The sequence below is a fragment of the Artemia franciscana genome, chromosome 6 (genome assembly GCF_032884065.1).
Source record: "Artemia franciscana chromosome 6, ASM3288406v1, whole genome shotgun sequence".
In the NCBI taxonomy this organism is placed as follows: domain Eukaryota; kingdom Metazoa; phylum Arthropoda; class Branchiopoda; order Anostraca; family Artemiidae; genus Artemia; species Artemia franciscana.
Window position 1 is genome coordinate 6,293,572 of NC_088868.1, and position 11,682 is coordinate 6,305,253.

At 33.6% G+C, this 11,682-nt stretch overlaps 1 protein-coding gene across 1 annotated transcript; it reads right to left on the minus strand.

Moving 5' to 3' along the window:
* Nucleotides 1-903: 903 nt before the first annotated feature.
* On the minus strand, nt 904-7,742 carry LOC136027962 (ubiquitin-like modifier-activating enzyme 5; the record flags this gene model as incomplete). Its single annotated transcript, XM_065705435.1, is given in 2 exon segments — nt 904-2,901; nt 7,615-7,742. Coding segments are annotated over 2 exon segments (498 nt in total), but the record flags the coding sequence as incomplete, so codon positions are not given.
* Nucleotides 7,743-11,682: the final 3,940 nt, after the last annotated feature.

Genomic DNA, 11,682 nt, shown 5'->3' on the forward strand with positions numbered 1-11,682 from the left:
AAAAGCCCCACATCACAAATATAATGAAACTAAGTTATTCTAACAATGTTGACCATATTTTTTTGGAAGATTGATTTATATACTTAGATTATTTTACTCCAAACACACAGCTGCATTTCGAACATGAAAAACCCATGACTATAAGTCTCATAATAACTTTCCTTAAAAAAATAATCGAACGGTTGAAGTTTTTAAGTTGCAGTGATGTCATTATTTCAGCAAGGTAACTTTAAAAGGTGGTATGTTACACTTTACAAGAGCAGGAAAATTTTTAATTTTTTAAAGGCAGAAAAATACTAAATTTTACGAAAGCAGAAATGCCTCGAAAAAGGTGAAAATGTATTTTTTTTTTTTTTTTGGCTGCAAATACATAAAACAGTCGATTTTGATATTAAAATCCATACCGACAAAAAACAACAACTACTGAAATTATTAATATTTTAAGAAACAAAAAGAACTGAGAAAACAAACGAACTAATTAATAAACTTGATGAATTTGACAGACTTTGATAAACTGCAATATCCTTGCAGTCTCTAGTCCTTAGGTCGGAGTGGGGTACGGATCATAATACTAGACTTTCACTCGCGCAGGCTCCAGTTCCTAAATTAGAGGACAAGAATGCACTCTTATATATAAGTCATATACTTATATTCTCGTGGTCTCTAGTCCCTAAATTAGAAAAAAAAAATATAAGTTCTAGACTTATGCTCTTATATTCTCAATTCCTATATATGAAACCACAAACCAGGTTATATATGTAAACTCTAAGCTTTTCGTCTCTAGGTTTATAATAGTTTTTAGCCATATCAAGGAGAAGTCGCAATGTTTACTTTTTTTCTACTTTCAATCATACTATTTTCCTAATTAAACATAATTCCTTTCTAAAAAAAAAGAAGTAAAAATTATTATAAACTTTTTATTCAACTCCTTAACCATCACATAACCAAACTTGAAAATGGGATGCAAAAAAAAGATTTTAACACATAAACCTAGACTATTTGGTATATTTATTATCACGATCTGTCATTCGCAACCCAAGAACTAAAAATAATGACGTCAACTATTCAAATTTGAGTTTACAACTTTTCTTTCCTCCTTGGAAGTCCCTATATTCCCTCCCTCCTTGAAAATTTTATTACCTCCACCTCATTCCGTTTTGAAGTTCAAATGTATATAAATCTGCTGGTTGAATGGAAATTTCTAGGTTAAATCTATTTCAAATTTCTGTTACAAATTTCTTCAAATAGATCTGGTAGGTCAATGCGACCTAATTTAACAGTTCCCCATGCATTCCTATTATTAAAGTACTGCTAAATAATCCAAACTACTACAGCAATTGTAAGCTAAAACTGTTTTTTTTTTTTTACACTACCTACCCTCGAATAGATTAATCTTGGTTTTCACGTTGACCCCATCTTAGAAGCTCCACCATCTCACCCGAATGACAATAGAATATGTGAATAAAATATGGCATACTGTAGGGACGGGAAGACTCCCTTCCAATATTCAGCTGAAGAACAAGCGCAAGGGCATAAACATTAAGACCTAAATGCCCCAACTACATTTTACCCCCTCACCCTATCCCCTAGTCAGAACCGTTCACAAGGCCCGGGTGCCGTGGCGGAAGGGCAGAGCTCTACGGATGAACGGTGTTCCACATGGACATTTTTTTCCACTATTATTGGCATTTTCGTTTATATTTCAGTTAGGAGGGGAGGCTACAATTAATTTTTCCCTGACCACCAACTCTAGGAACGACTCTGCCCCTAACGAGTCGAACCTCTGGAAAATTCATACTCATTCATATTGATTCAACATACAGTCAAATATTAGGTTTAAAATAAATAAAACCCTTCATTTAGTCTAAGTCTATTTGTCTATAGAGTTGGTCAATCCGTATATATAAACACAGAAGTCAATTCTGTTTTAGAGAGTTCTTAATTCAAAATTGTCTTCTTTTACCTTTGCCATTAGTTTTCAGTGAAGAATCATTGAAAAAGTTTGAAAAAAGTCAAACCAGAAAAAAAAAAAAAATACTAATAAGGCAAAGTTTAGCATTAAAGTGAACGAACCCCACAAGATCTAGAAACAAATTCCAAAAACTAAGCAATCGATATTGTAGTTAAAACTTTAGTTTTAGTTAGGCTATAGCTTTCAAATTCAGAAAAAAGATTAAAAAAATGATTTCATTATCTTATCTGAAATCATAATTTCTGGAAAAGATTTTTTCAGAAGTGGTGCACCGGGGGGGGGGGGGGGGGGAAGCTGAAAATAATAAACTAAAAAGAGAACCCTCTTAGATTCGATCGTGTTACAATAGAGCTACAACAACTCCTGCTACAAATCTGCTAATTTACACTCTTCAGCTTGCTTAAAAAAAATGCTTGACCTTAACTATTACGATGTTTCACTACCTGAAAATGACGAGAAGTTATGTTCATTTCAATAATGAACCCTTTTATCCTTTGTCTCCTAATATAAGCTGATTTAAATACTTTTGAAAGAAAAAATACTATCACTTAAAACACTATTAAAGGGATTTCAATTTCGCCATCAAATCATCTAGATCACCTTCTTCTTGAACCACAGGCTCTTCAGAGGTGACATCTGAAACCGGCACTTCATAAGCATAACTAAGTCCTTTAGCAACTTCCTTCTTTGACTCATCGACCACAGCACTTTCATCTACAAGAGTAATCCCCCAATCCTCTTCATGAACGACTGTTTCTTCTTTGGGTGGTTCAACTATGGGTTTTTCAATTAATTTTTTAGTACTTTGTTGCTTTCGACAAAAGGAATCTTCACAGGTAGTATTTGGTTTGAGCTCCATTGTTGGGAAGAAGTCAGTAAGAGCGCTATATCCAAGGTATTTTGTAACTTGACCGAATTTCAGCAGGTATCTAGAAAAAAATATATTCGAAATTTTTTTAAAAATATATTAACCAGTTAAAATTCGAAGTTCACAGATTTCTAAATCCAATCAAAACTTTAGGAGATCTTGGGACTTTCCCTGACGTTGGAGATCTTCAGTTATTTTGGCCATCAGGCTGACTAATGCTTTAAAATACGTTTCAGAGAAAATTTTTGCTTAAAAAAGCGTTTATAGTACCAGGTGATCTGGTGCTTTATTCTGAAGTTTTATTTTTTCTCTCTTTTTTTACAAAAACTTAATGTTTTCAAAGAATTTATCTTACGAATTAACATTTACAACTTGCAACACCCACAACTAATCTAAAGACAAAATACAGCATAGAACTGTAAATCATTTCAAAAACATATTAAATATTACTTTTCAAAAAGTGATTTTAAAATCCAGAAAATTATATTATTTATTCTGCATCGAAAACAAAATATCGCCAAAAAATAATAGTTTTATTTACAAGGAGTCTGTAAATTCTGACCAAAGTATCTGATCTGGCAAAATGATTTTTATATAACCAAAATATCTTATCTGTACTTTCAAAATTGGCTTGGAAGCTAAAGCTGAAAAATGTAGGTAATATGGAGTTTTATTCCATCAACTTACAAGCATATCCTCTGAAACACATTAATATCTACATTGCAATTGATTGATCAATTCAATTGATTCATTAAAGATGTAAAAAATCTAATGCAGTTTCAAATAGATGCTACTTTAAAATTATACCTATCGAAAATGAAGCTTAATTTTAACCACATATCACAAATATCCAACTATACTATGTTTAGAGAGATCCCTTAAGGAGAGAAAAAAGCACTCATCAGCGCTACAGAGACTAAATTATAAATAGATCGATAGATAGTTTATTTTACTCCACCATCAAAACAACAACATGGCGGAGTATAAAGAAGAAATAATTAAAAGGAAAAAGAAAAAGACGGAAAACAATACTTCAAGATTAAACGATTAAATTACAATCACTATATACATTCATAGCTCGTATATGACATGCAACGGTAGGAAATCAAAAAGGTGCTCAAGGGCACATTTTCTAGTATTAATTTCCTGTTCTGCCACAGCTTCACGGGGATCTGTAATTTGGTACTTATTCAAAAGAAATGAATTTTTCTCGAATAGCGGTATGCACATAAAAACTTCAAATATCTACATAACGCGGACCTAACTTTCAGTCTCTCTGTTTCTGTGAGCCATTCCCAAAGCGGGGAAAGGTAAATAACATAAGGTAATGCCATTGCTGTGTAAAGTCTCGACAAAATTTACCGATTGTAAGAATACTTCAGTGGGTCTAGTTTAGCACAGCTCACTCGCAGGTTAGACACAAGGATATCAAGAAAATGAGTTCTTGTAGCTTTCTGATCTCGGCCGTACAGACCTATATATTTGAGCGAAGAAGACGGTGCGATAATAGCACCATCTACGGATACAGTTGGTGCTGGTGTCTCTCATTTCGCAGAGCTGAAGTTTTCTGGCCATTAATTTCTAACCAATAGCGCTATGACCAGATACAAGCTTATCTAAATTATCCTGTAGTAAACTCAATGAGAAACTCAAAAGTAAACCATCAGCATAGCTTATTAGACTCAAATCACAAGTATCAAAGCTTAGACCGTCAGAAATTTGTTTTGTAACCTTAGAAGTCAACGTGTTAAATAATACCGGACTTAAGAAAAGGACTTCAGGACCTCGGACTTCAAATTTTAAGAAGGGGGGAGAGAATACCTCCAGTGAAGAGTTTTTGATCATAGTTGTTAAGGACTGTATTCTTTTTGGATCCTGTAGACTGTATTCATTTTTGATGGGTTTCTAGTCCTTTTTTTAACTTTAAAAATTAGGTTTTTGTAGTTGCTTTATACTCATTTTATTACTAATTTTAATACTTTATAATGATATTCTTTAACTTGAAAAATGAAGTTTTTATAGTTTCTTTATGCTGATTTTGATACTAATTTTAATACTTTATACTGATGTTTTCACACTTGAAAAATGAGATCTTTATAGTTTCTTTATACTGATTTTGATACTAATTTTGATGTTTATAATGATATTTTTTAACTTTAAAAATTAGGTTTTTGTAGTTTCTTTATACTGATTTTAATGTTTATAATGATATTTTTTAACTTGAAAAATGAAGTTTTTATAGTTTCTTTATACTAATTTTGATACTAATTTTAATACTTTATACTGATATTTTCAAACCTGAAAAATGAGATTTTTGTAGTTGCTTTATAGCCGTTACTGATCGGATTCAAATCATTCAAGGAGTCATATGAGAAAAATGTTGATATTTGAGGTTTTGGGTGATCAGCAAGCAGCAGAAGGCTTTAAAATACCACCTAACGTAATCAAGACCACACTGGATACTCAAATCCTTTTTATATAGTCGACAAACGGGTACTACATTCCTATTTCCTCAAATTCCCACATAATTAATTTACCTGATCTGAACAAAACACAATTCAACCAGTTTCTAGAGGAGGTTAAGCTCAAGGAAGGAAGAATCTGCCACATTTCACATTTAAAAGAAAAGCTCAGAAAAATTAGGTTTTGATCAAAAATGGACTTGTTTGGCAGGAGCTTTCAGTGCTTTGGCCTAAGAGAAATTTAAAGAGACATTTGGAAACGAGCTTACTAAATTTGTTGATTCTGAGCTCTTTTTTTTTCGGAAGACATGAGTTAATAAGTTAATTACACAAAATAAATGGTACTTGCTATTAGAAGTAGTCAGAGAGTAAATTGCTGTAACTCGTCAAGTACGCCTAGTGGAATGTCAATTTTTTTATTACTATTTTATGAATGAAAAGAACAAAATTACAAGTTTCAAGGTCATCGGCATTGCTTAGCCCTTAGTGATATGATTATAATAGGCTAAGTAATCATTGTTGAAACTTTTTGCAGCGCGTATTATTCAAGAGCAAAAAAACAAGTTTATTTTTTAAGACTAGCCCCCCCCCCCCCCCCACCAAACGACCAAGTATATGACGCTTATATTTATAATCAGCACAATCGATCACCCCCTTTTTCCACTATCAGGTCTTCTGCTGCTAATGGAAACTAAATGGGGATTCTTCTGAATTAGACAATTCCTTTCCTAAAGGATTTTTCTATTTTCAGTTACTACGGGCCGCGGATCACTCTTTACTAGGTTGTCGCTATTGCAGTAACCAAAATTTCATAATAATTTAATCTATTTTGTTTGTGTCAGCTTCTTTTGTATATCCCAAACCTCATTGAACATTAAACATACATGCAATTGTTTTGCGTTTTGTAAATGTCTAAGGATACCGACGTACAACCTTTTGTGAACCTGTCAACTTTTCTAAGAAATCAAAGTGCAGGTTCTTGGCATCTTTTTCTTGACATCTCAACGTAAACTTTGGCTAGAAAACTCTGATTTTCGAAAATTAGAGCATTTTCACCTACAATGAGAGAAAACCCAATAAAGGGAAGACGTTGTAGCCCTGAGTTAACCCAATGAGGAGAAAATCCAATAAAGGGAAGACGTTGTAGCCCTGATTTACCCCAATGAGGAGAAACCCCGATAAAAGGAAGACGCTGTAGCCTAAGTTAACCCAACGAGGAGAAAATCCAACAAAGGGAAGACATTGTAGCCCTAAATTACCGGATACCGACGTAAAACCTTTTGTGAGCCTGTCAACTTTTCTAAGAAATGAAAGTGCAGGTTCTTGACAACCTTTTCTTGACATCCCAACGTAAATTTTTTATAGATATTTTCTATTTTGTACCTGTCAACCTTTGAATTTTTTACGAAATTTTAATCTTATTCCTCTTTTCTTTCCAAAATCCAAGCGAATTTTCTGGAAAAGATATGGTAAAATGCATTGCATTTTCGTAGGTTATCCAAATCGCCCCAACTTAAACAAGGAAGGCCAAATCAGTTTCTGACCTTAAATAAGTCATTTTCATTTATCAAATTTACTAGTTTTCATTAATTTGACCAACTGTATGTTATATCTTTTTTACCTAAGTTGAACAGTGACCAATAAAATAAAACATAAGCCTTTTTTCTTGTTAAACCTACCTGTCAAGCTGCCTAAACCCGCGCGGCATTACTGGTGACCATTACAGTTGATACTTATGAGATAGACTCAACTGGATCTTTGGGTAAATGTGATCATTCTTTACTAGGTTGCAGTTACCATTTATGTTAAATAATAACTTGTGTTCAATAAGTAATGTTAATTCTTTCTTATATTAAAAAAAATATGTTAACTCTTTCTGATGTAAAATAATAACGACCATGAATTTTTGAATTATTTACAATGAGTTTAGTAGTTTCAGCTTCGCAGTACATGTCCAATTACATTTAAACTTTTTCTGTGTGCGTAATCTTCTGAAGAAGCCAACGTTCATTTCAACCTTTCCTGAACACGTCAACGTTTTCTCCACTTTTCAGCTTTTCTGAAGATGTCAAAGTACGTGTTAACCTTTTCTGAGCCTGTCAACCATGTCTTAACATGGAAAAATCCATATAAACCTTTTTATATATGTTAATTTTTTGGTAAATCTACATGCCAAGTTGTATAAGCCCACACAGCAAAAACCTAATTGGGTATACCTGGTTATGGGTTGGCCACTATTGATGATATTTACAGGACAGACTGTACCGGATCTTTAGCTTATTATGATCCAAAACAGTAAATATAATACATACTTCAGTGAATTTTGGACAAGAAATCCAGCTACGATGCCCATTGTAGTAGGAAGACTTGCTGCACAAACGCCATCTTTCTTCAATGTCTTCTCATCAATATTTGAAGCGACTACAAGAGGTGGCGCACACTGAAAAAAGAAATAATTAAGTGTTGCACCTCGAACATGGTACAATCTAGCTATTTAGCCACATGAAATATAGCCTACCTCTAGTAACTAAAAATTAATCCAGCCAAATTAGGGCAAAAAGTCAATACAAAGAGGAAAAACCCAATTGTTCATTAGAAAAGGCGAATCACAGGATAATTACAGGAAATTAAAAGGAAAATTTCTGAGAAAAAGCGTTTCCTAGTTCAAAGACTAGCTATAATGTAACTTAGAAGACGTTTTTTTCAGAAGTTCTGCAAATGTTTAAATTAAGTTACCAAACAAGTCAGATAGTCTAAGCAAGGGGTGGAGCACAATTTTAGCACAAAAAGACACCGAAAAATTCTCAAAAATTGAACTTTAGTACAAACATTTAAATGAACGAAAATCAAATTTTCTTGACTGGATTTCCATAGCTAATCTTTATAATTTCAATTATTAAGTACATAACAAAATGTTTTTTACCCAACCCACTGGACCCATCTTATGTCTCACCCCACCGGTGGGGTGTGTGCGATATTTTGGTGGGTCATATGCAGGACTTGAACCCTTCGGCTGACTTTACTTTAGAGCCTTAATTTTGAAAAGAAATATTTTTCATGTGAGTGAAGTCAAATTCAAATTCATTTATAGAACAAAAAAATATTTAATACGATTACGTTATACATTGTATAAAAGGTGTTGCATACAGACAATTATTTTCATTAGTGTAGCTGCTTTCAGACGAATACACTTAAAATTTTGAAAAACAAAATAATGTTTGACTACCAAAAGGGGGGGGAAAAAGGATCGTAGAAATGCCTAGGGGAGACATGGCTAAAAAACGGTTGGGAGCCACAGTTCTAGATAATCGGATGAGGACTGACACACATAGTTTTTACTTCTAAATCCCATGTTCCGCCTAAAAAGTAGATAGAAATTTTGGGGAAACACAATATGCTTATGACAAGGTATAAAATTTATCGGTAGAAATCTAAAATTTACCGATATATAGATTTATCGGTTTATAGTATATTATCAATATAGATTTATCGGTATAAAAATAAGAGAAGATTGTTGCCAAGCGTTATCCGTCCTCCCAAAAACATTTCTGCTCGTTAGCCTAAGTTTGATTACTATATTGTGAAAGATTTATGTGTGTCTAAGGTATAGCTAAACTTTACTTAATATACTGTAACTAGCAAAACCAGGTTCACTTGTGTATGTCGCCAGTTTTTATTCGAGTTATTTTCTCGATCTTTCCCAAATAGTCAAGGCCTTATCCAGGGGGGAGACAGGGGGTTTCAAGCCACCCCCTTCCACGAAATGTTTGTTCGACTCGTAAAAACGTTACAAAATGAATTTTAAAAAAAAATTTGATACGTTTTTAAGTCTTTTTCGTACCCTGCCCCCACGAAATACTTGTTTGACTCGTAAAAACGTAAAAAGTGAATATAAACAAATTTTTGATACGTTTTGAGTTTTTTTGTATCCCCCCCCTCCCACGAAATGCTTGTTCGACTCGTAAAAACGTAACAAAATGAATATAAACAAATTTTTTATACGTTTTAAGTCTTTTTTGTAACACCCCCCCCCCCTCGCATGAAATGCTTGTTCGACTCGTAAAAACGTAATAAAATGAATACAAACAAATTTTTGATACGTTTTAAGTCTTTTTTGTACCCCCTCCGAAAAAAATCCTGGACACGACCCTACCAACAGTAAATCATTTTTTCATATTAAAACAACAGATATAATTCGAACGCTTCAGCCGTTGAGTTCAAAATCATTCACGGAAACACAGCTAGGTATGTTCCAGGATCTTGATCAACTATACTCGCAATTAGTTTCGTTTTATGGTTATGGAGTTTCCATTTTTGACAATTTTTTAGACTTGTATCTTTTGTCGTTTCTGTCTTTCGTCTTTTTTCCTTTTTTTTTATCACGGTTTGCCCTATTTTATAGATTCATGGCTTTCTATGATTCATTCGTTTTTTTTATTATTTAGTCTTTGCAAATCATAGGTAACAAATACTATTCCTACCACTAACAACTCACCGCAGCACCAAGCCACCTAAGGCCGACACAGCTACGCACGCTCTTCCTCCATCCCAATCTATTGAAAGCTTCCCTCTTTACACCCTACCACAAAGTTCCTGTTTCTTTTAAATCTTTCTTTACGACACCATCTCAACCCAACCACGGACGACCTGCTTTCCGTTTAGCTCTAGACGATTGGCCGAAAAGGACAATCTTAGACAATCTGTCATTATTAATCCACAAAACGTGCTCTAGCCATTTTAACCTTTCTCTTATTACAGCCCTAGAAAGCAGAAATGAACCAAACTTTTTGTGGAGCCTAGTGTTTGAAATATGATCAATTATCCAGGTACCCAGAACTATTCGTAGACAAATTCTCTGGAAACATCTAGCACATCTTCATCCGCTTTTCGGAGCCCCATACTTCAGAGCCATACTTGACCACTATCATCACTGTAGCTTCCAAATTCTAATCTTGGTTGGCAAACTTATCTTCCTGTTCTTCCAAACTTTCTTAACTATGAAAAAACACCCTGAGCCTTGGCTATTCTACTTTTAAAATCTTCACTGTTTCCACCTTCTTTACTAATAATATAACCGAGATTAGTGAAGCCGTCCACTTGATCAATCTTTTCGTTACTAATCTTATTCCTAGCCTTAGTGACTTAGTCTTCTTGAAATTAATCTTTACAACTATTCTAGCTCCCGGGAACTCTCAAACCTCTAAAAAGTTCATTCATTTCACTCACATTTTTATCTAGAATGCTTAAATCATAAATCGGAGGATTTTACTTTTTCTTTCGAATATACCAAGTTAAAAGGGTATGTATATAATCTAAAAAGTAAAAATATTTGAAAAAAAAACTGGACTTTTCTGTTCAGTTTTTGAAGGGGCACGGGGGGGGGGGATAATTCACTCAGTAGCCTCTAAATTCTGAAGGATGATTAATATATGTTTTTATTTCGAGTACTTTCTCCAAAAAAAAGGCATGAAAGGGAATATTTACTTAGAAAAGTAAAAATATTTGAAAAAAACTGGACTTTTCTGTTCAGTTTTTGAAGGGGCACGGAGGGGGAGGGATAATTCACTCAGTAGCCTCTAAATTCTGAAGGATGATTAATATATGTTTTTATTTCGAGTACTTTCTAAAAAAAAGGCATGAAAGGGAATATTTGTTTAATTTGTTTGTATAATTCATTCTCTTTATTCATGAATTTATTGGGTTTTTTTTCGTATCTGACATTTTCTAATTTTAAAACAGTTGCCAAAATTTTTTAGTTAAAGATCCGTTCGATGAATTCGGAAGGAGTGCCGTTTAATCCCTAATTACCCTTGACTTAAAAGAATATATCAAGACTAACCATACTAAATGAGTGATGAGGGTGTTTAAAAAGAAATGGGGGTGATTGCTTCGAGAACTTGAATTCCACCCTTTTTTAGTCCACATCTTTTTTTTGTCTATATAGAAAATTCTCCGGTGTCCAGAAGATTTTTTCATCTCTATTTGATTCCACGGTTTCTCATTGCCTTTCCTGTGCTCATTAAGCAAAAACTCGCCAAAATGATCCATATAAAGGGGGATATAACACAACTCTACTTGAGTCCTGACTTAATACAAAACTAGCTACTAACCTCATCCTCTTACATAGCACTCATCACTTTAATCTGTTTATCTGGTATACCTTGCGAGGGTAAGATCTTCACTAAAGCTCTTATATCAACAGAATCCAACGTTTGCTCATAATCTATAAAACCGAGGACCAAAGGTGTTCCATAACTTAGGCACTTCTGAATTATTAAGCTAAGATTAAAAATTTGGTAGACACATCCTCTACCTTTTCTAAAACCACACTGTTCTCCTCTTACAACTTTGTCTACAGCAATATTGTTGATAACTTATAA